Raw genomic sequence first — 23,421 nt, forward strand, 5'->3', positions numbered from 1 at the left:
ATGAAAAAAATTTGAATTTTTTCTTGAAAGAAATGCATTATTTTATAGTACTCGTTTCGCGGATCGGACAAATATTATGGGACAGAGTGAGTAGTATTTTCGTCTGTGTTTGATAGGGAAAACACCTAAAGACCTCCACATTCACATAGTTCATGAATGCAATGATAAAATTTGATGTGGGATCCAAAAGTCACGTGACTTTGTAGTATTTTTGACTTTGTTCGATAGGGAAAGCACATAAAGACCACAACCTAATCATACAAAGGTAAACAAAACTTAAAAATGATGTCCACCGCACATCTACATGAGACTTACTTCATGCCCCACAAAAATACCTAAAAATACCATAAATTTTATAATATTTTTTATGGAACCCTGTACAAAATCAGCTCAATCGCATTTGTATGGGGCTCTGTAAAAAACTAGCTCAATCGCATTTTGGTATGTTTTTTGAATTTGTCTACTCAACTATTCAGTATTGCCCTACGAATTCAAGAAAACATACCTACCGTGATGCGATTGAGCTCGTTTTTTATAGAGCCCCATAAAAAAACATTTTGAATTTTACGGATATTTTTATGTATTTTTTTGAGGCCCGGAGTGGGCGCCAAATAAGCTTGCGGTGGACTAATGCGGTGAGTGTAGACATTAATGTAAAACCAAATAACTGAAACCAATCTCTCACAAACATTAGTAGTCAATAGATTGAATAACAGAACAAAGCAGTAAAACCATTGTCTTGTAAGACAACTAACACAACTCCAACTCCTGTGGCTTTGGATTTATTGGGTCCGGAGTGCCTGCATGGATTTGGTTACACGAGTGCCTGCATGGATTTGGTTACACAATGTCACTTCCTGCAATCGCTCTAAAAACAGATTTACGGGTGCGATGCCGAATAATATAAAAGACTTAATTAAAACTCTTCCTAACACCGATTGATTTTAGAATAGGCCGTAGAAAAGCGGTCCGACAGGTTTATTCCTGCTGCAAACAAAAAAAGGTAAGTAGGGTACCCTATAGCCGATGGGCCCATTGGGCGGACTGTCTGGCCCAGTCCATTAGAAACTAGACAGATGCCCATGTCTTGACATGCTACAATCCAATCCCTCGAAAGTTGGAGATACACAGTGGTAGCGGTTGGTTTGGTTTCTCAAACCGGCAGAGATGATGATACCGGCGGAGGAGGCGCTGCAGATCGTGCTGAGAGTAGCTCAGCGCCTGCCACCCGTCTCGTTACCCTTGCTCGAAGCTCTGGGCAAGGTCTTGGCCGAAGACATCACGGCCCCTGATCCTCTCCCTCCTTACCCTGCCTCCATCACGGTCTTCCTAAAACGCTAACTTCCACTTACAATACATGGTCGTCCGGGCCGATTTATGCGCATCTCGGAATTAATCCTGAATCAGTCTCACCGTCTATTAGCGGGAGCCCAATTGAAGCCGGAGGAAGCTCCGTATGGACAAGACCCCGAAGGAGTTGATAGCACCGGGTTTTGAACCTAAGGCCGAATGGACAGACCCGAGGAGTTGATAGCACCAGTTTTTGAACGCAAGATCGTAATAGAGAGCAAACCCCTACGCACAGACCTTGAAGACCTTGGCATCCAAACCCTTGGGTTCCTTTCATTGATTATTAGTTCTTTCGTTTTTAGTTTGTGGTCTTATCAGGGGAGTATTTCTTGGGTTGTTGTGCATTGGGTTGATTTAGTTATTGCCAATCTTATTGATATACTGTTTCGTTATTGTATTTTTCTACGGCTTGACTTAAAGAAAGAAAGAAAGAAAAATTTAGACCTCAGTAATTGTCCATGCCCGTAGCTAGCAGTTTATGATCATGAACCCAACCATTCAACTGAGACATGTCCACCATCAAGAACATATTTTGATGGTGTCGTGATGAAAGGAACCTGTAAAAGGTTTTAAGGAACTATACACAATGAACACTTGAAAAGGTTCTTACATCAAGAATGGAAAAGAATATTTAACAAGAAGAGGAAGTTGCTTGGTTGTCATCGCTCTGTGCGGATGGTATTCTATTTATCAGTGTTCTAAAACAAGGAATTAATCGCTGGCAGGGCCTATCCAATTAGGTCCAACTAATGATTAATCACTGATTACTAATTAATATGCACCAATTAATCGCCAATTAATCTGATTATTCACTCAAAGGTGGCCGACTGCCCGACTAGCGCTTAGCGACTTTTAGAACATTGTTATTTATGAAAGAAAGAAAAGGGAAAAGGGAAGAAAATGACAGAAAGAAAGTATCAAAGAAGGAAAGGAGAAAGGCCCTGTGTTCAAGGCTCTATGTATCTGAAATCTGAATGCTTTGGCAAACTGTTTCATTGTTGACATCAGAACTTTACCTTTCTTTTGACTCTTTTCTTTTCCATGATTTGATTTTTTACAGGATGGCTTTGCAGTAGTTGCCACAGATGGGCCTGGTGAATATCCCATTATTACTGAATCAAGAGCAGGAAATGATGGAGTTGGTGTGACAGTGACCCCAGGAACTGTAGCATATGTAACGACCGGAGGTGAGCCTGTTTATGTTGAATCTAAAATTATCATCAATAAACTTGGGCTTGGACAAATTATGGAACCCTTGACTGAAGAAAGTGCTAATTTACTTCGACGGTTGGAGATGCTCTCTAATCCTTCATGCACCAACCTTGCCGGTGAAATTGCTAATAGGTAAACGGTGTGGTTTACTTTGTGGCATGTCTTTCCTTGTAAACCATTCAGAAAAACATAACTAATTTGGACCTCTTCACGTAGATACCGGGCCGTGTCTTTTTCTGTCTATCTTCCGAGTTTTGCTATTCTTTATAAAAATAGTTCACTTCAAGAAAGCTAATAGCTGCCATTAACTGATGATGCTCCAGTTTTTGCTCAATTTTTGTCACCGTTTTAAGCTGGAAATTCAAGCCATTTTTTGGATTGCCCAAGTAGATTAAGCGTCTTCTCTTTGCTTCTATTATCTTCTCGTAAAGCCATTCTGTGTGGAATTAATGAGTTTATGTTGAGATTATTTGCAAGAAACTGCTTGGTCCTTACAGGTGTGGTGGACCTCTTTGCAACGAGGGGTTTTGGTTTTAGTCCATTGCTAGCTAGGATTAAGTGTTTTAATGCTTCGAATGTACGGGTGAAGTGATCTGATTTGTTTTTCTTAGGGAAAATGATGGCTCAGGACGTGTTTTGATAATTAATACCCGCCAATGACATGCTGAGAATATTTGTTAATGCTGAAAATGTTCTTAGTGGGTATTAATTATCTAAACACGTCCTGAGCTGTCATTTTTCCTTCTTTTTAAATTTCTAAAATAAGATAATAAATAAAGTGAAGAATTTTGACTTAATAGTGTCGGCCGTGGTAGACTGGTAGTCATATTTTACACAATCTGATCATATACAAAATGTGGAAGAAAATAGTGAATATATGATCATGTTAAAAAATCAGAAAATATATGTTGTATGAGAGAGAATTATTCACGCCTCCTCTGTGAATAATTTATTTACAGAGGCGGACGATCTCAACCGTCTATCTCGACAATCAATGATCCGAAAATTTTAAAAACTTTTCCAAGGACTGGAAAAGTTTTTTAAAAATCCGGATCGTCCAAGTCCAGAACACTTTGGAAGCGCAGGATTGAGCACTGTGAACTCAGTTTTACGGAAACCTATCTAAAAAAGTTTTTCTCATGTTGTATACATGACCATGGTTAATGCTGAATGATCTAAATCATTAACAAACTCACAAAATTTATGTTATATACATGACCATGTTCAAAAATCATAATAACAAAAAACCTATGAAATCTTGATCCGTGCTATCTATCACTATCTTCATCGTTTGTCATTTATCATTGACGTTTGTCATTTATCACATTGACGTAACTAGACAAATATTTTCTTTCTGTTGGTGTAATTTATTGTTCGTTATAATTTCTTTTGTTTAATACTTTTGACGTTAATTACCTGCAACGTTGATGAAAATGACATATGTATTATTTCAGGTATTATTGCATTATTTGCTAACCAATAACATCGTTGACATGCGTCATTTTTGCATATTAATAATTTTTTTGCATATTAATATTGACAACCTTATTAAATGGTTTAACCTCTAAGAGCATTTCTAATATGCAGAGCAATTATTCAATAGTCTGGGAGTCAAATCTTGAGATGTCAAATTGAATGCCAAATCTTGAGATGTCAAATTTTTTGAAGTCTAAAAGTTCATGATAAAATTTGACTTTACACTTAACATTTCTATTAGTGTTTCTTCAAATTAACAACATTGAACGTAAATCACATAATGCGTCTGAGCAAGCATGAGTGTGAAAACATCTTTCAAAATCACCTCAAACTACTTAAATTTTCAAAAATTAGGATTCTGAGCAGGAGCGAGGACTCCTACCGAACAATTATGTGATTAAGTGTGCAACAATACTGATGGACTTCCATCAAGCAATGTCACCACTTATACAAAATTCTACCTCTCCCACTGCCATTGTGTCCCATTTGCTCCGAGGGCTGTGTCGTTTTGAATGTTTTGATCCTTTGGCTAAGTTCACAAGGCCAAATCAATTGTAACTTAAGAATTGAAGCCAAAGACGGCTATTTTTATTTTTTTATTATAAAGAACAAAAAGGCCAGGAAACGCCTCCCCCACTTCACTCTTTGAAAAGGAGTAGTAGTTATATTCTACCAAAGTGGTGTGATCTATCTAGTCAAAAAGGTCTAGGACTGGAAGAATAAAAAAATTGAGATTGGATTACTCACCAACGAGCCGTGAATAAGTATTTTGTGGAGCTATACAATTTCAGTCGTTCATTTCAACATTAGAAGGTCCGGATTTTAAAAAAACTATTCGGACAAAGAGTACTCTTCGCACGAATAGTTTTTTAAAAATTCGGACCGTCCAATATATTTTGAATGCACACGATTTGGCTCCATAAATATTTATTCACATAAAGCTCCGTAATAAAGTTCTTTTAAAAAAAATTACCAAGCGATGAATAAAAAAAGAGAATGAATTCTGTCCGGCGCCGGCGGACAAGGGGGTTTTCTGTCACCCCCAGTGTGGGCCCCCACCACATGTTTTTTTGGGTAATCCGAACCATGCATCTTGTAGGGCTTACAAAATAATGTATTCGCGCAAAAAATCAACTTGTCCGGACATTGATAGGTATGTCAAAAGTTGAGTTTTAAACAGAAATATGGACGACATGTATTTGTCAACTATTTTTTAAGTTAAACTGTCCACGATCGATGTCCGGACAAGCTGATTTATTGCATGGATACAATATTTTGCGGATCCTATATGATGAACAGTTCAGATTATCCAAAAAAAATACACGAAAGAGGCCCAGAGGGGTGGCAAAAAACCCCCCTTTTCCTCCACCTCGGGAAAGAATGTTTTCTCATAAAAAATTACCAAGTGGATTCTCTGGTGTCCTTAGCGAAGCCGCTCGCTTTCGCGCTTCATCAGGAAAATTACTAGGGGGTTATCAGGTTTTTCGAATTTATCAATTTGATATTCAAAATTGCTTGTTTTTTAAAACTTTGCAAGAACATCATTTCTGTCAAAAATGATATTGATCGCCCAATCCCGTTTGACATGTCTTAAGAACACTTATATCGGGGAAAATAAAATATATGAACGTCATAGATCATGTGACTATACTTGTATAAGCATTTAATAGTTCAATTTTGTGCAGTGTTAGCATTGTGGTTTCTAGTTTATCAAACATGTTATAATATACTCATCATAACTTTCTTTCAAGATGGTTTGGCTTTTCTTAAACTAAATTTGATTATTCTTCATCAAAATGTAAACTTCGTAAGGTTACAATGGACATGTAATTTAGAAATCCAAATAATAAATATGGACACTTTCAATAAAAAATAAATTTAACCAAAAGAAATATTCAACCAATAAAAAATGTGCCTTAGGTAGGTGCGGCGGATTAGTGCTACCTTTTTGTAAACTCCGGAACTTCTGTTTTTTTTTTTTTTTAAATTTTGACTTTAAAAAAATATTTGCTCCTTAATTAGTGCTACCTTTATGTCCTCTTTATTAGTGCTACCTTTATGTCCTCTTTACAATTTCCACCGACCCACGTCTCTTTCTCTCTCTTTACTAGGGTTGTTTCTCCTTCCTTTTCTCTGAATCTATGTTCGTATATTGTAAATCTATGTTCGTATGAATCGTATTTTGATGATGATTCATCTGTTTGACTGATTCGTGGTCTTGTGGGGAAGAAAACAAGGGGACCTAGGGAAGTGAATCTGACAAATGATAATATACATATACCTTTAGAATAATATAAAACAAGGGGAATAAAATAAGTCTACACTACTTAGCAAAAAAAATAATCAATAATGCCCACTACCATCAAAATAACCCCCTCTATTTTTTTTCGGATGTGTTATATACTATTTTTTGTTTACAGATATGGAGAGATACTATAAAACAAAGCCAAAAACTGATAAAATTCGTGATTCTCAAAAACAAGATGAGAGTTCTCCTCTTTCCAAACGAAGTCGTGTGGATTTTAATTTGACAGAACTTCCCGCGGATCCAGGGCTATGTCCTTCGATTCTGGATTGCAATCCAAATGATCGAGACCAAAAACAAGATGAGAGTTCTCCTCTTTCCAAAAGAAGTCGTGTGGAACTCAATTTGACAGAACTTCCCGCGGATCCAGGTCCAGGGCTACGTCCTTTGATTATGGATTGCAATCCAAATGATCGAGACCAAAACCGTAGGGCATATCTACAGAAAGGTCCTTGCCAGCCTCATAACCATAACTTTCCGAACAAAGCATTTGGGAAAACGATGCGGCGTTTTATTCCGGCTTGGTTTAAAGAATTTCCTGCAAAGCTTTCAAAACATGAAAACTCGTCGTGGTCTATTGTAAAACCTTAGTTTAGTAACTTTTGTTTATGGCTGCGGTAGTTTTTGTTAGTATATGTGGACAGGTTATTAACTCTTATGTGGGTTGATGAATATCTTGGTTTTTGGTAGTATTGTTGTATCATTTTGTTATAGTTTTTTTTTATTTTAAAGGTGGTGTTTTTGTTATGCCCCCAGAGGTCTTCATTCCTGGCTACGCCACTGTCAATTGGTTGTGAGGGAATAGGGGATTGTGCAATGGTAGATCAAACTCAGTTTAATTTCGAGTGTTTGGAAAAAAGGAAAACATGGGAAAAGAATCCAGGGGGAGAGAGAAGAAACAAGAAAGCAAATGGAGTTAGAATTGCAATTCCTTTGGATGATATCTTACAAACTAAGGGAATGTGTCGTAAAGATGTTGCAAATCATCTCAAAGGTACACATACATACACTCCTCCAATAAATGAAAATCTCAATTTTGTTCGTGTTTTTTTCTCCAACTACTCAATCTGTACCATAATGTTTGTCTGATCTGCAAACGATGACGTAAAATAATACAATTTTTGCAAGAAAAAAATTTATGAAAAAAATTCACTAGATATCGACGAGTTCTTTAAATTTATGAAAAAAATTTGAATTTTTTCTTGAAAGAAATGCATTTTAGTCATCGTTTTGCAAATTGGACGAATATGTTGGGACGGAGGGAGTAGTTCAGTTAGACTTAGAAGGGCGTACAAAGTGCTCCAAACTCCTAGATGTGTAGGACTTGGGAAAATGTTGATAGCACCTCTACAAGCAGGGAGACTATGTTGGAGAATAGAACTCATGATCTTGGTCATGGCCCTTTATGTACTTTTACAGACAAAATATAGATTAAGTAGATAAATTACATTTCAAAAATAAACAAATATACTTAAAAAATAATAGAGCAATACAAGGTTTCAATGGCATCACTTAAATATCACTATTCTCCAAAAACATGAACATTATGATATTTTAAAAGCATTATTTATATATCACTCTTCTTGTTTAGCAGTAAAAGTATTACTTATGCCCGCATAATAAATTAACGAACGTCCCTTCATATTTCAAACTATTTTCTTGCTTCACATGATGTCTTCAAGCATTCATCATCTAAATAATATAATTTGGTCGCATTAAACAGAAAAAAACCCCAAAACATTCATCACGTGTAGTGGCAACTTTTGGAATTATTCTTGAATAAACTCATTCGTGAATTCTAAGTTCAATAGCTTTACAGCCTATAGTTTTACATTAATCAACAAATAATCTTTTTTTCAAAAAAATTTAAAATTATAGATACACATTTACGTTTAGATTCCTATATATTATGTGGTAAGTTCATAGGACTCTATAAGTACTCTCTCGCATTCAAAACTATAAGCGCAAGCTTTTTAATTAAGTGAAATCCTATTTCAATCAATACAACTCAGAAGAATATAATTGTTGTCAATTTACGTAGTACCAAAAACTTTCTCAATCATAGTTTTCTCCAACTAAAACCTATGAACCCTTTTAGTTTCTATCATGCTCTGTATGGGAGATCGAAGACCTCAGTTATAGATGTTATATTTGGAGACACACATAAGAAGAAAGTAGTAGTGCATGCATACCTTATGTACATAAGAATTGAGAATTGTTGTTGTGTAGTCAATGTGAATGCGGTGATATTCTATGAATGCAAATTCCTTTTTACTCAAAACATATTTTTTGTGGCTCTTGAAATTAAAAATGTGGGTTGGAGTTGCTTCAGTAGAAAAAATATTGAGCTTTTCTATTCTTTGTTATTGCAGTTAGCATCTTGAGAATTGTTGTTGTTTAGTCAATGTGAATGTGGTGATATTCTATGAATGCAATTACTTTTAACTCAAACATATTTTTTGTCGCTCTTGAAATAAAAAATGTGGGTTGGAGTTGCTTCAGTAGAAAAAATATTAAGTTTTTCAATTTTTTGTTATTGCAATTAGCATCTCTAAACTGAAGAGTTCTTGTCGGGAGTATGGAATCCTCAGATGGCCACCTCACAATGAACACAAACTTATCCGGCAATCTCTCCCTAAAGAAACTCCCGTGGTTGTCGATCAAGAGGGAATCCCACAGTTGACTTCTCATACTGTGCCTTCTAATCAAGCCTTGACGGCTACTGTTGACACAAATAGTGTTGTTGAAAAGGAAATTCCGCCACTTCAGTTTTTGCCTACAGCTCAACAAAAGAACCTTGGTGCGGGTTTTGGCAACGATGAAGCTGAAGCAATTGGAGTGGGGGTTGAGGGAACATGGGAGGCTATAATGGAAGAGGCCCAATTGAATTCAGGGTGTTTGGGAAAAAAAGGGAAAAGGAAGGTAAATACCCCAGGAGGAAAGAGATCGAGGTAACAACAGAACTACTGGAGTTAGAATTGCAATTTCAAAGGAAGATATCTTACAAACTAAGGGAATGCGTCTTATAGATGCTGCGAAGCATCTCGAAGGTATGCATGAATATAGTTCTTCAACAAATGAAAATCTTAATCTTGTTGGTAGTATCTTGCTGCTTGTTTCCAACTAGATAGATTTTTCTCTCAAAAACAACAAAAAAAAACATTTCAGAATCTGTCTTGCTTCAACCATGCTCTCTGTATGGCATCATCAAAATGGAGACCTCAATTTGCGTTTCCATATTTGAAGACTCAACTCAAAAATGGATACATTAGTAACTAAAAATATGCTCAATTCGTAAAAGATGTATCTGAATTTTAGTAATTTTTTTGGTAGCTTCTAATTGATCTCATTTTAAAAAATGGGTTTGTGTCGAGCATCTAATGCGATTTGTAAGTGGTATAAATGACTCAATACTTATGATATCTAAACTTAAGGGTAATTGTCTTTCAAAACTAGAACCGGCTCATAGTCAAATGGTTTGGATTGGTCCGGTTCATCGTTTTCATGAATAAGTTTGGTTCTTGAAACATTAAATCTTCACGACTTGGTTCGGTTTTTAGTTAAGTACAAAACCGAACTAAGGCCATTCACCACTTTTAAGTGAGAAATGCGTATAATCTTTTTTTGAACTGCTTTTTTCATGTTTTTTGAACTCCAGAAATGTGTATCAAAAAGAATAGGTAACATTAAAGCAGTATAGTAATTACTTTCTTTTTGGATCTAGTGTACTAATTACTTTGAAAATGATATCGATATCCCATATATATTCAACAAGGGAATTTGATTTTCGCAAAGAAAGTATTGGATCTTTAAAAGGTAGAGACTACAGATGGACTTGGAATTTGTGGTTCAACGTAAAGCGTGTGAATAGTTATACGATCTGAATGTACTTTTTGAAATAAGACTTAAAATATTGAAGTATGCAAAATGGAGATGTAGGTTGGAGTTACTCATGTAGAACAATTTTGAGCTTCTTGATTCCTATTTTTTGCAGTTAGCAAATCTACGCTTAAGCGAGTATGTCAAGAGTATGATATCTACAGATGGCCACCACGCAAGAAACAAGAACTTATCGGTCAATCTCGCCCCAAAAAATCTCCCACGGATGTTGATCAAGAGCAAATCCTTCAATTGAATCCTGATACGTTGTTGTCTTCTAATCAAGTCCCGGCTACTAGTGATACATATAGTGTGAAGGTAAAGGTAAGGTGTGAAGAAGGAACAATAATGTTTCGGTTGTCTAGTCCATCGAGAAAGGTAGAGCTGGAACAAGAAGTGAAAAAGAGGCTGTCATTCGAGGATGGCACTTATAACATCAATTACAAAGATGAGGATGAGGAGTTGATTTTAATAAATTGCGATGAGGATTTAGAGGAATATATCTCCAGTTCCAGCGCGGGGGCAGCCGTTTGATTGAGCTATTTCTTAAACTAACGTAGCTCATGAATTTCGCTTGGCCAACTTGAATCTTGGTACTGGAGCATTTACCCTTAATTTTACTTTAGAAAAAGTGTTTGGTTATGTAGTCAAACTGTTTGGACGTCTCCAGATCTATTGGAGAAGTGCTTTTACAGATTATTCAATAGCTTGGTATTGGAGTATTGGAGTTGTTGCTGTAGTTTGAAAATTTAGTGCTTCATATATATGGTATGTTTTTCGCTATGTTCTCCGATTTTGGGTTTTTCGATTTTTTAGTTTTGTTGAGCTAGGTTTGTGATGAAGAATGGTACGGGGAAAAGGGAGAAAGAACAATAGTACTATGTGCTACGTTCTAGGATTACTTTGTCCTATAATAGAATTCTTCATGCTCACGTAATTCGTGGATCTCACTATAACACTTGATGTGTGATCGAAAAGTTATTTGAGTATGGAGTATATTTTTGACCTTGTTCGAGAGGGAAAGCACACAAGGACCGCAACTTAATAACAAAAAGGTAAACAAGACGCAGAAACTCAAACCAATAACTGAAACAAAAAAATTTTGTTACTTTCTCTTCTCTGAACAGGAAGATCTTCATGGGATTATGTACGTAATATACTTTCATCTTTGTTTGTCTTTTGACGGTAACATTTCTTCTCTGAACACGAATATCCTATCTTTGTTCCTCTTCCAAGTTGCAACGGTAATATTTGATGTGGGATCCAAAAGTCATGTGAGTATTATTAGTATTTTCGTCTTTGTTTGATAGGGAAAACACCTAAAGATAGACCTCCACATTCACATAGTTCATGAATGCGATGATAAAATTTGATGTGGGATCCAAAAGTCATGTGAGTATATAGTAGTATTTTTGACTTTGTTCGATAGGGAAAGCACGTAAGGACCACAACCTAATCATATGAAGGTAAACAAAACTTAAAAATGATGCTACGTTCACCGCACGAGTCCACCACTCAGTCCACCACGCTCCTATGTGGGACTTACTCCATACCCCACAAAAATACATAAAAATACCATCAATTTTAAATATTTTTTTATGGAACCCTATACAAAATCAACTCAATCGCATTTCTATGGGACTCTGTAAAAAATCAGCTCAATCACATTTTGGTAAGTATGTTTTTTGAATTTGTAGGGGCAAAACTGCTCAATTATTCAGTTTTGCCCTACGAATTAAAAAAAACATACCTACCATGATGCGATTGAACTCGTTTTTTACAGGGCCCCATAAAAAAACATTTTAAATTTTACAAGTATTTTTCTGTATTTTTTTTAGGCCCGGAGTGGGCCCCAAGTAGGCTTGCGGTGGACTCATGCGGTGAGGGTAAAGTCGGTAGACATTAATGTAAAACCAAATAACTGAAACCAATCTCTCACAAACATTAACACTATGTTTGGTTTGCAGTTTTGAGATTTATTTTTGAGATAAATTTTTTTTATAGGTTTGCATATTTTTTTCGTCTTTGGTAAATTTTTTAACATTTTAACAAACTCTTACTTTTTGAATAGAGATACGCTATATACATTTAAAAAGTAAAAAATTAGACAAAAAATCACTAAAGACGAAAAAACACAAATGACGAAATAGTCAAAAATTTTGAAGAGATTATTTCTGAGAGGAGAACCAAACAAAGTAGATTGAATAACAAAACAAAGCAGTAAAACCATTTTTTTGTAAGACAATTCCAACTCCCGTTGAACCGGAGTGCCCGCATGAATTTGGTTACACAATGTCACTTCCTGCAATCACGCTAAAAATAGATTTGCGGGTGCGATGTCAAATAACATAAAAGACTTAATTAAAACCCTTTCTAACACCAATTGATTTTAGGAGAGACCGTAGAAAAGCGATCCGGTAGGGTTTATTCCTGTTGCAAACAAAAAAAGGTAAGAAAAGTAGGGTACCCTATAGCCTATGGGCCCATTGGGCGGACTGTCTGGCCCAGTCCATTAGAAACTACACAGATGCCCAATTGCCCATGTCTTGACATGCTACAATCCAATCCCTCGAAAGTGGGAAGATACACAGTGGTAGCGGTTGGTTTGGTTTCTCAAACCAGCAGAGATGATGATACCGGCGGAGGAGGCGCTGCAGATCGTGCTGAGAGTCGCTCAGCGCCTGCCACCCGTCTCGGTACCCTTGCACGAAGCTCTGGGCATGGTCTTGGCCGAAGACATCACGGCCCCCGATCCTCTCCCTCCTTACCCTGCCTCCGTCAAGGTCTTCCTAAAACCCTAGCTTCCACTTATAATACATGTACTATTTGATAATTCGGTCGTCCGGTTCGATTTACGTGCATCTCGAGATTAATCCTGAATCAGTCTTACCGCCTATTAGCGGGAGCTCAATTGAAGCCGGAGCAAGCTCCGTATGGACAAGACCCGAAGGAGTTGATAGCACCGGGTTTTGAACCTAAGGCCGAATGGACAGACCAGAGGAGTTGATAGCACCAGTTTTTGAACGCAAGACCGTAATAGAGAGCAAACCCCTAAGCACAGATTTTGACGACCTTGGGTTCCTTTCTCCAATATATTCACCAACGAACATATGAATTGACTTTTTCTTTTGATTGGATGAATTGACTCTGTTTTGGTAATACTAATCTTATATATGAATTGGCTTAAAATTTTAGGCCACTGGTTTTAAAACATTCCTCCAGACCAACATATCATCTTCGCTTTTATTACCCTTGATACTGAGAAGTCAAGAGTCCAAAACTTGCCAAAGACAAGCATTGATTATTAGTTCTTTCGTTTTTAGTTTGTGGTCTTATCAGGGGAGTATTTCTTGGGTTGTTGTGTTATTGTATTTTTCTACAGCTTGACTTTAAAAAAAAAAAAAAAGAAAGAAAGAAAAATTGAGACCTCAGTAATTGTCCATGCCCATAGCTAGCAGTTTATGATCATGAACCAAACCATTCAATTGAGACATGTCCACCATCAAGAACATATTTAGATGGTGTCGTGATGGAAGGAACCTGTGTAAAAGGTTTTAAGGAACTATACACGATGAACACGTGAAAAGGTTCTTACATCAAGAATGGAAAAGAATATTTAACAAGAAGAGGAAGTTGCTTGGTCGTCTTCGCTCTGTGCGGATGGTATTCTATTTATCAGTATTCTAAAACAAGGAATTAATCGCTGGCAGGACCTATCCAATTAGGTCCAACTAATGATTTATTGCTGATTACTAATTAATATGCACCAATTAATCGCCGATTAATCACTTGAAGGTGGCCGACCGTCCGACTAGCGCCTAGCGACTTTTAGAACATTGTTATTTATGAAAGAAAGAAAAGGGAGAAGGGAAGAAAATGACAGAAAGAAAGTAACAAAGAAGGAAAGGAGAAAGGCCCTGTGTTCAAGGCTCTATGCATGTGAAATCTGAATGCTTTGGCAAACTGTTTCATTGTTGACATCAGAACTTTACCTTTCTTTTGACTCTTTTCTTTTCCATGATTTGATTTTTTACAGGATGGCTTTGCAGTAGTTGCCACAGATGGGCCTGGTGAATATCCCGTAATAACTGAATCAAGAGCAGGAAATGATGGAGTTGGTGTGACTGTGACCCCAGGAACTATAGCATATGTAACGACCGGAGGTGAGCCTGTTTATGTTGAATCTAAAATTATCATTAATAAAGTTGAGCTTGGACAAATTATGGAGCCCTTGACTGAAGAAAGTGCTAATTTACTTAAACGGTTGGAAATGCTCTCTAATCCTCTATGCACCAACCTTGCTGGTGAAATTGCTAATAGGTAAACGATGGATGTAGTTGGTGTGGTTTACTTTGTGGCATGTCTGTCCTTGTAAACCATCCAGAAAAACATAACTAATTTGGACCTCTTCACGTAGATACCGGGCCGTGTCTTTTTCTGTCTATTTTTCGAGGTTTGCTATTCTTTTAAAAAATAGTTCACTTCAAGAAAGCTAATAGCTGCCATTAACTGATGATGTTCCAGTTTTTGCTCATTTTCTGTCACCATTTTAAGCTGGAAATTCAAATCATTTTTTGGATTGCCCAAGTAGATTAAGTGTCTTCTCTTTGCTTCTATTATCTTCTCGTAAAGCCATTCTGTGTGGAATTAATGAGTTTATGTTGAGATTATTTGCACGAGCTGCTTGGTCCTTAAAGGTGTGGTGGACCTCTTTGCAACGAGGGGTTTTGGTTTTAGTCCATTGCTAGGATAAGTGTTTTAATGGTTTCCAATGCTTCAAATGTACGGGTGAAGTGATCTGATTTGTTTTTTTTTTTAAATGGGTCTACAGATTTGCAAGTTAAGATGAAAGTGAAAGGAATATCTTATCATGCCCCATCCCTTCTGATCAATTTGGTTGATTATGAAGTTGGGCTCGTTTAATGCTTATTTTGTTTAAATGGATTTTGTACGCTTCGTAGGACCAATACCTGAAGGTGCTGACGCAGTTGTGCAAGTAGAGGACACCGAAGTAATAAAAGGTGATTCCATTGAAGCAAAGAGAGTAAGAATATTGGTACAAACTAGCCAAGGTGTTGATATTCGTCCAGTGGTATGACTATTTATGGAAATAAATATCTCCAATTGTATAAGCTTGTATCCGTGTGTATGTGTTATATTTCTAATTGTCTCAGTTTCTTTTCAAGTTCATTGTCATTTGCGCCTAACCTTGAGCTCAATACTGCATATATCCAACACCATTCCTCACATGCAACCCCAATTGTACATGAAGATGCAATCATACATAGTCAAAGGGAAGAGAATGCAAATGAACAGACTGAGACCTTTGGATACGGGCCACCAATGCACATATGAAGCCACCATTATGCTACTGAAATTGCACTGAGAAGCCCAATTCATAGATATTCTCCCATTCTCTACCTGTTACCTTAAGTGCCACAAATGCTACACCTGTAGGGAAATACATTTCCCCTGAAATGGTGTATGAAACCCTAAAAAGTTGATCAATCACACATGTTTTCAAGTTCTCTTTCTTAACATGCCTTATTTCTTCTGCACATTCTGATTCTTCTTGCATTGGTTCCAGATTTAAAATGCTCATGTAGAATATTCTTGGCCAGGGATGTGACATAAACAAAGATGATGTGGTGCTGAAGTCTGGAGAGAGATTAGGGGCTGCAGAAATTGGTCTACTTGCCACTGCAGGTGTAATGATTGTGAAGGTACTAGAAAACCGACCTCTTTCTTCCTAGCTTATTCTCCCTCCTTTTTTTGGAAGGAAAAGGGCATTATGGTTGGTTGGTTATTTCCATTGAACTTAATTAAGTTAGGCCATTGAGTACTGTATCCTTTAACTCCTGGAAAATGTTGAGAAAAGGTTTTTCCCCGGTTGAGTTTCATGATATGTTTAGTTAAACGATGTATGTTATAATTATTGGCAAAAGTCTAAACATTAAAATGTTGGGGTGTGGAGAAATAGCTACTAGGCTGATATGTAATGCCGTTATGCAGGTATATCCTTCCCCAACAATTGCTGTGCTTTCCACAGGAGATGAACTTGTAGAGCCAGCAACTGCAAATTTAAGTCGTGGCCAGGTACTACATCGTTCTAGGATAACCTATATTTCCTTACTGGTGGAGCTAGTAGTTTCTTTTGGCTTGATTACTGAAGTAGGTGATGGATTTTTCACTGTCCATTTGGGCTTTAAGACTAAAGGAGAGGATACGGCTTTCCAATGAGCTGAACGGAGAAGATTTATAGCTGAGTAGAATAACTTACACAGGGAAATTATGAAGCAACACGTATATTTTTCCAAAAGCCTAGTGCGACATTGAGGCCACAGTAGGATGCCTGGATGCATGTTTTCAAGTGTGTGTCTAATACATTACTAGGTCTCTTCTAGAGAAGGATTAGATGCTCCCTCTCTCAACCCCCTTCCCACCACCGCCCCCCCCCCCCCCGCCAAAAAAAAAAAACACCCACACATACACACATGTAGTTATATATTCATGTGCATTTTTTCATTCAACTCTAATTCCTTTGGTTTTCTATTGTTCAATTTCTATTTGGCGGAGGGACGTAAATTATGGTGGTCACCTTTTGTTTGTTTGCCCGAATCAGAAACCCACAAATTACAGAAAGTGGAGCAGTTATATTTGGATTTGCATGTGTCGATATTGACCTCGATTCACTTGGGTTGAAATGCTTAGATCTTCTCACTAACATGGTAACTTTCTTATGCAGATTAGGGACTCCAACCGTGCAATGCTTCTTGCTGCAGCAGCGCAGCAGCAGTGTAAGGTCGTTGACCTTGGTATCGCTAGCGATGATGAAGAAACTATAGAGAGGGTTTTGGATGGTGCATTCTCTTTTGGAATTGATATTCTCTTAACTTCGGGAGGTGTTTCCATGGGAGATAGGGATTTTATCAAGCCTTTGCTTCACAAGAGAGGGAAAGTGTATTTTGACAAGGTAAAGTGATGCCCACTTCTAACCATTTTTCCAGCACTGGCTTGTTCTTATATTTTCTTCCTTTATAGGAATTTTTCACCTGACTTCTAAACAAACAATGCACAAGTAAGAAAAAGTTGCTAGATGTGAACACCCAAGTTTAATAAATGGAGTACTGGTTTGTGCAGCAGTATGACTTAAATTACGTTCGTTTGACGTTGGTCTCTTTAGGTTTGCATGAAACCAGGAAAGCCTCTCACATTTGCTGAAATTGTTCCAGAATCACCAAATAACTTGACGGCAAAAAAGATTCTTGCATTTGGGTTACCAGGAAATCCAGTGAGCTGTATAGTCGGTTTCCAAGTCTTTGTGGTTCCCACCATTCGCCACCTTGCAGGATGGGCAAATCCTCACCTCCCAAGGTTGGTGAAAGTTCTAAAAGAATTGCTTCTGTGTGTGTGGGCAAATCTTCTTGATACTTTTTTCCTTTCTTTACTTATCCATCTGCCTTGAAACTGAAGTGAATAGATAATATTTTCAATTGGCTCTTTGCTCCTGTTTCTTGTGCAGAGTGCATGCTTGTCTTAGGCGGTCCTTAAAACCAGATCCTGTCCGTCCAGAATTTCATCGTTCCATTATTAGTTGGGAGGTCAATGATGGATCTGGCAATCCAGGGTGAGAGTTTGATTCTTTTGTTTGAGAGCATGGCATTTGGCAACAAGTTGAGAGTACTTGAGGGTTTCACCAAAATGACTTACTAGTTTACTTTTTGAATAATTTCAGTTTTGTCGCTGAGAGCACTGGTCATCAGATGAGTAGTCGGCTTTTAAGTATGAAGTCAGCAAATGCGTTGTTAGAACTGCCAGCATCAGATGGCGTAATATCTGCTGGGACTGCTGTGACAGCCATCTTAATTTCTGATTTTAGTAGTTCTTCTGTGAGCAAGAGTTTAGTATCACCAGATTTAGGTTGTGCTACACGAGGAAGTGTGACTCAAGAAGCAAGTGCAGGTGATTCACAGGGTTCAGAGTTTAGAGTAGCTATCCTTACAGTGAGTGATACAGTAGCATCAGGGTCTGGACCAGACCGAAGGTATCCTAACTTTACAATGCTCTTTTTCAACAGGCTCAGTTTTGTGCAGTGGAATTTTTCATGCTTCCATTACACTTGAGATTTTAGTTCTCGCAAAGAGAGAACAACAAGAAGGGGTGAGAGAAAAGCTGGGACGATTATCCTTTTTTGACCTAATAGTCTAATACCTTTTACCAACCAATTCTTTGTTTATAGGATCTAGCTAGAGCGTTCTGTGCTTTTATAACTTATTTTTCCTACTTGACTTTTCCACCATATGTGATCCGTGTTCATGTTTTCCACCTTTGTTTGCCAACATGTTTATCGCTTCCATGTTTTCTATCTCCAGTAGAAAACAAATGAGCTAAGCAGTTGCTTCCAACTCTGTTAGGAACCATGGAATCAAGAACTTTATATCTTCTAGGTTTTTAGAACTTCGCAATGAAGTGTTTTGTTGGCTGAATTGCATGATTCACCATTGCTACAAAGGATGCCTCATATGCTACTTGTGTTTAGAGATGACTATTATTCTACCTTCCATAGCACGTGTGAGGGGACCAATCCTGTTGGGGAAAAGTTGACATGCGATGGGGGCAATTGGGAAGAGAGAAAGAGAAGAGGTCACTACATTATTGCGATTGGGCGATTTGAGGCATGAAGATACACCTCTTGGGATCATCATTCCTAAAAGGTCACTACATTAATGCCACAGTAGAAAGCAAAGTAGATTGTGCTCCTTGTTAAAGTGGAACAGGGAAGTACTGAGTTCTTTGCGACATTTATTCAGTAACTTGTTTTGCACGTTATTGTGCTTAGAGTAGACACATCCAGTCCAGTCTCACCGATGTCGTATGTTTCCACATTCTTGGTATTCTTATCAGCTAGAAGTTTGACAGCGTTTGGTAAAAAAAGTATAGGAAAAGGAAAAAGATATGGAAGACCCTATTATTGATAGTCTCTCTATTGTATGGTGCTAGTACATCATATTGCTGTCAATGCATATAAAGTAAGTTTTGTATAGAACCTATGTTATTGTATACTCCAATTTGATATCCAGATCTGTCTCTGGCTCACAGAAGTGGTGACCCTTACGATCTCAAGATATTTTTTCGAGAAAAAAAAAATTCTCTGTTAGAAACTATAGATAAGATACTTGAAAAATGTGTCATAAAGGAGATGAAAACAAGAAATTATATAGCTGCATTATCTCGTTACCTTATCTCTCTCCTTATTAGCGTTCCAAAGTTATTTGTGTTTGAGTCTCTCCCTATTCCCTCATTCACTTGGATAGAAATTTTGAGGAACGAACTTTTAGATCATAGAATTTTAAGGAACTTGTGAGGCAAGAAATCCTGCATGTAGTTTCTTCAATTTTGAAAAAAAATTGCAACTACGATGCTGGCCTGTTAGATATGTTAATCTTTCAGATGTTTAATTTTGCTCCTTAATTTAGATCGTTATATCACAACTTACTATCTATTGAGAGTACTTTTACTGAGATCATCATAGTCTTATGGTTGAACATGTTCTTGAACATACGAATCTGCAGTGGTCCAAGGGCTGTTTCTGTGGTTAATTCGTCATCAGAAAGATTAGGAGGAGCAAAGATAGTTGCAACAGCTGTGGTTCCTGATGAGGTGTCTAAAATCAAGGACGTTCTGCAGAGATGGAGTGATGTTGACCAAGTGGATCTTGTTCTTACGCTCGGTAAGGTTTTCCAAGTCCAGCACCTTTTTTGTTGTTTAGTGAAAATCTGTTGTGGTTTCTCTTTCCCGCTCTCTTTCCCCTTCTGATGAATTTTCAATTTAGGTGGTACTGGTTTCACCCCCAGAGATGTTACCCCTGAAGCAACAAAAGATGTGATAGAGAAAGAAACTCCTGGTCTTCTATATGTCATGATGCAAGAGAGTCTGAAGGTAAGAGGAGCTTTCCAATGAGCTTGTTTATGTTGTCGGCATTCTGGTCTTTAGTAGTGCTCATGTACATTCAGTTTGGGAGAGACTGGATTTTGAGTAGGCCTTCCACTAAATTCACTTCACCGCAGTTAGCGGGATATACAATGCGATGCTGTGTAAATCCATGTCTGATTAGAGTCTCTTAAATTTTTGTGGTTTAGCTCTTGCACCTGGAAATAAAATGGAATTATGCTATCTATGAAATGAAATGGATTCATGAGCTTTACAATTAAACATTCCATATGCACTTATGTCATTATGTGTGTTTAAATATCCCCCTAGTGTTTGTTTCAACGTGGGATTCTTGATGTTTATTCAAAAGAAAACTGGATTTATTTTGTCAATGAAACACAGAATTGCCAGTTCTTCCCTGCACACATTTTCATATGAAATGAGAGTAGTGAATGGTCAATAGTGCCCTAAGGAGTAACTAGTGGGACAGAAACAGTGATTTTCTTACGAAGTCTTTGTTGCTTAGCCCACTAAAGACTCTTGTAGTGCTCCGTAACATTTGGGTTCAAGTAATAACAAGTATAGTGGTCAGCAACTAAGTGTCATATCTATGGACCGCGGCTACTGTATCATCAATGATCTTTACTTAGGTGATTTACATAATGATACATATAATAATAGCCGAAAACCAGCTCATGACTGACTAGTAGTAGGTGCTTTGATGAAAATAATATGAGGCTGCTATAACGAAGCAAATTAGTAAGTTTTATCTTCCCTTGCTGTTCTGTTGCTTCTCCATCCTTGATTGTTATCCTAAATGTACCAGCCATAGATTCTTTGTTGATTATCTTCTGATAATTTGTAAGCAGGTGACACCATTTGCTATGCTCTCACGCTCTGCTGCTGGAATAAGAGGATCAACACTGGTAAGCACAGTTGGAAGCCTTTGAAAATATAGCACTTGATCTCCCTGCACCTTATTGTTAAGTTACCATTTATCTCAAAAGTTTAAGCTGGTAGAAAATTGACCTATAAGGTATATCAAGCTATCCAACGTCCTCCCTCATGTGCAAGATGCCCAAAAATAGAAAATGCAAACAAGTGACTAATGCAAATGGAGAGAGTCTTGAACTCAAGACCCAGGCGATTCTAAGGTCCGATAGCTTGTTAAGACAGAAGGTGCCAATTATTCCAAAAGCTGAAGTATTCAGAAATGAGCCCAAATTTTGTATCAAGCTATCCAACACCTATCAGAGGCATTGTTGTGTATGGATATATGCAGGCTGAGAGAAACATAAATCTAGTAAATGCCTGTATGGAAAAGAAATGGTACCTTTCGGATACCATGAATTTGATAGGACTCCCCAAAGTCCAAACCCCTTTTGATAAGATCCTAATGACTGCTTATCAGTTATTGTTTTTTAAATGCAAATGATGTTCTCTCTCTTACAGATTGTAGTAGCAGACATGTTAGTGCAAGTTCCAAATTAATAGAACACTGGTGGTTACTCTTAAAGTGACCTAGGAGTGTCGCCTAAGAGCATGCACCGAGCTTCATTGCATTTCTTCTGCCTCTTTTGGTATAAAATGCTACTGCCAACATAATGGTTATCATGAAAGAAGGCACAGCCGTGTCTGACTTTCCTGCTTCCATGTTTTTTTTCCCCCATTAAGACCTACTTGAATGAAATTTCAGTCCTTGAGTGTAACCTTACATGAAAATATGTGTACAATTTCGTGGATGTTGATATGTTTTTCCAGTTTTAGTTTCATGAAAGTTCCTCATTATATTCTCGGAATACTATTTACTAGCATATGTACCATATGACTCAAACCTCGTAGCCCAAAAGTGGGATTTTATGATGGAATCGATTGAAACTGTTCCTGGTTTTGCTATGCTTTTTAGATAATCAACATGCCGGGGAATCCAAATGCAGTTGCCGAGTGTGTGGAGGCTCTGTTACCGGCCCTCAAGCATGCATTGAAGCAGATAAAGGGGGACAAGAGAGAGAAGCATCCTAGCCATGTCCCTCATGCACAAGCAGCTCCTGCAGACACCTGGGAAAATAGTTACCAGTTGGCTTCTAGTGGCAGCAAAGAACCTGGTGGTTCCTGTTCCCATTGAAGTAACTTGGCATTTTACCTTTTCCGGATGCACCCTGTAATTGTGTGAGATAATGAAACACGGATACGAAGGGATGCAATTGTAAAGATATTGAAACAGAGAGTGGGAGAGAACGAAGATCTGTTGAATACGAAACAGTACATGAAGCATTGTGAAATAAGATAAAAGATTTTTTTTCCCTTTTTGCCCAATACATTGTCAAAAGTTTGGATCTGAGATTCCCACAAAGCACCTTATTTTGGGCCACCGTTGAACCGAGTTGAGTCCACAGTGTGCTGCTGCTCGTTTGTGAAGTTTTTAGCTAGCTCAAAGTTTTAACTCGAGTTCAATGAACATTTTGCAAATCAAGCTTGAGCCAACCTGAATTTTTTTTTTTTTGGTCAAGCGGAAAATCGAGCCAACCTGATTTGGGGGTGTTGGTTTTCTACTTTGTCCATTTCCTTGTTTTTTTAACATTTTACACTTGTGAGTGTTTCATGTTTGGATGGTCTCACCCACAATGCATTCCATGAAAATGCATTTTTTATTTTTTGATGTTAGAGAACAAAAGGCAAAACTAGGGTGGGAGTAGTTTTTTGACTTCTCATTTTGTATTTTTTCCATTTTATTTAACATAAGCGCTTATGGAAAAGGCTATGGGTACATATGAGATTGTACATACTATGTACATAAGTTTTGTGGAGTTCACCTCAGGTCCCACAAAGATGATTTGTATCGTCTATTATTTTTAAAACAATTTTTTATGGAGCTCTATAAAAAATCAGTTTAACCTGACATCGGTAAGAATTTTATTTTGAATTTGTGGGGGCGAAACTACTTAACTGCTCAATTTTACGCTTACAAATTCGAAAAAATATCTTTACCGATATCGGGTTGAGCTAATTTTTTACAAGGCTCCATAAAAGAATATTTTAAAAATAATGGACAGTTTGAATCATTTTTGTAGGTCCCGAGGTGGGCCCCACAAAACCCATATGTACATGGTATGTACATTTCATATGTACACATAGCAGTACTGAGCACTTATACAATGTTTTTGACACATATCTTCCAAACATTAATCCCGTTGCGAAATACATTATGCACATATATCTCAAACACTTTGCAGATTCAATAATCCATTTTGTCCATAATTCAAAAGGCT

At 37.4% G+C, this 23,421-nt stretch overlaps 2 protein-coding genes and 1 long non-coding RNA gene across 6 annotated transcripts; 2 read left to right on the top strand and 1 right to left on the bottom strand.

The window, feature by feature from the left end:
- Positions 1 to 1,124: 1,124 nt before the first annotated feature.
- On the top strand, positions 1,125 to 22,468 carry LOC131306342 (molybdopterin biosynthesis protein CNX1). Of its 3 annotated transcripts, none has more exons than XM_058332639.1 (13): positions 1,125 to 1,323; positions 2,411 to 2,537; positions 15,184 to 15,314; positions 15,844 to 15,945; positions 16,235 to 16,318; positions 16,968 to 17,195; positions 17,406 to 17,596; positions 17,745 to 17,849; positions 17,958 to 18,266; positions 19,795 to 19,952; positions 20,055 to 20,161; positions 21,022 to 21,078; positions 22,059 to 22,468. In XM_058332639.1, exons 1-13 carry the CDS (start codon positions 1,168 to 1,170, stop codon positions 22,275 to 22,277), a joined length of 1,974 nt encoding a protein of 657 aa, XP_058188622.1. In that variant the 5' UTR covers positions 1,125 to 1,167; the 3' UTR covers positions 22,278 to 22,468. The 3 variants fall into 3 exon arrangements, with proteins under 3 accessions (XP_058188622.1, XP_058188545.1, XP_058188685.1); XM_058332562.1 differs by lacking the exons at positions 1,125 to 1,323; positions 2,411 to 2,537 and adding exons at positions 12,771 to 13,005; positions 14,259 to 14,385; XM_058332702.1 differs by lacking the exons at positions 1,125 to 1,323; positions 2,411 to 2,537 and adding an exon at positions 14,305 to 14,385 and having other exon boundaries at positions 15,184 to 15,243.
- On the top strand, positions 7,135 to 10,827 carry LOC131306503 (protein NLP5-like). Of its 2 annotated transcripts, XM_058332893.1 has the most exons (3): positions 7,135 to 7,337; positions 8,890 to 9,393; positions 10,338 to 10,827. In XM_058332893.1, the coding sequence occupies exons 2-3, from the start codon at positions 9,360 to 9,362 to the stop codon at positions 10,754 to 10,756; spliced, it is 453 nt and encodes a 150-aa protein (XP_058188876.1). In that variant the 5' UTR covers positions 7,135 to 7,337; positions 8,890 to 9,359; the 3' UTR covers positions 10,757 to 10,827. The 2 variants fall into 2 exon arrangements, with proteins under 2 accessions (XP_058188876.1, XP_058188791.1); XM_058332808.1 differs by lacking the exon at positions 8,890 to 9,393.
- On the bottom strand, positions 22,157 to 22,637 carry LOC131306620 (uncharacterized). Its single transcript, XR_009193944.1, has 2 exons — positions 22,547 to 22,637; positions 22,157 to 22,509 (listed from the first exon to the last, which is right to left on the bottom strand). It is a non-coding gene; the product is annotated as an uncharacterized LOC131306620 (long non-coding RNA).
- Positions 22,638 to 23,421: the final 784 nt, after the last annotated feature.

This window comes from Rhododendron vialii, chromosome 1a (assembly GCF_030253575.1).
Source record: "Rhododendron vialii isolate Sample 1 chromosome 1a, ASM3025357v1".
NCBI classification, from domain to species: domain Eukaryota; kingdom Viridiplantae; phylum Streptophyta; class Magnoliopsida; order Ericales; family Ericaceae; genus Rhododendron; species Rhododendron vialii.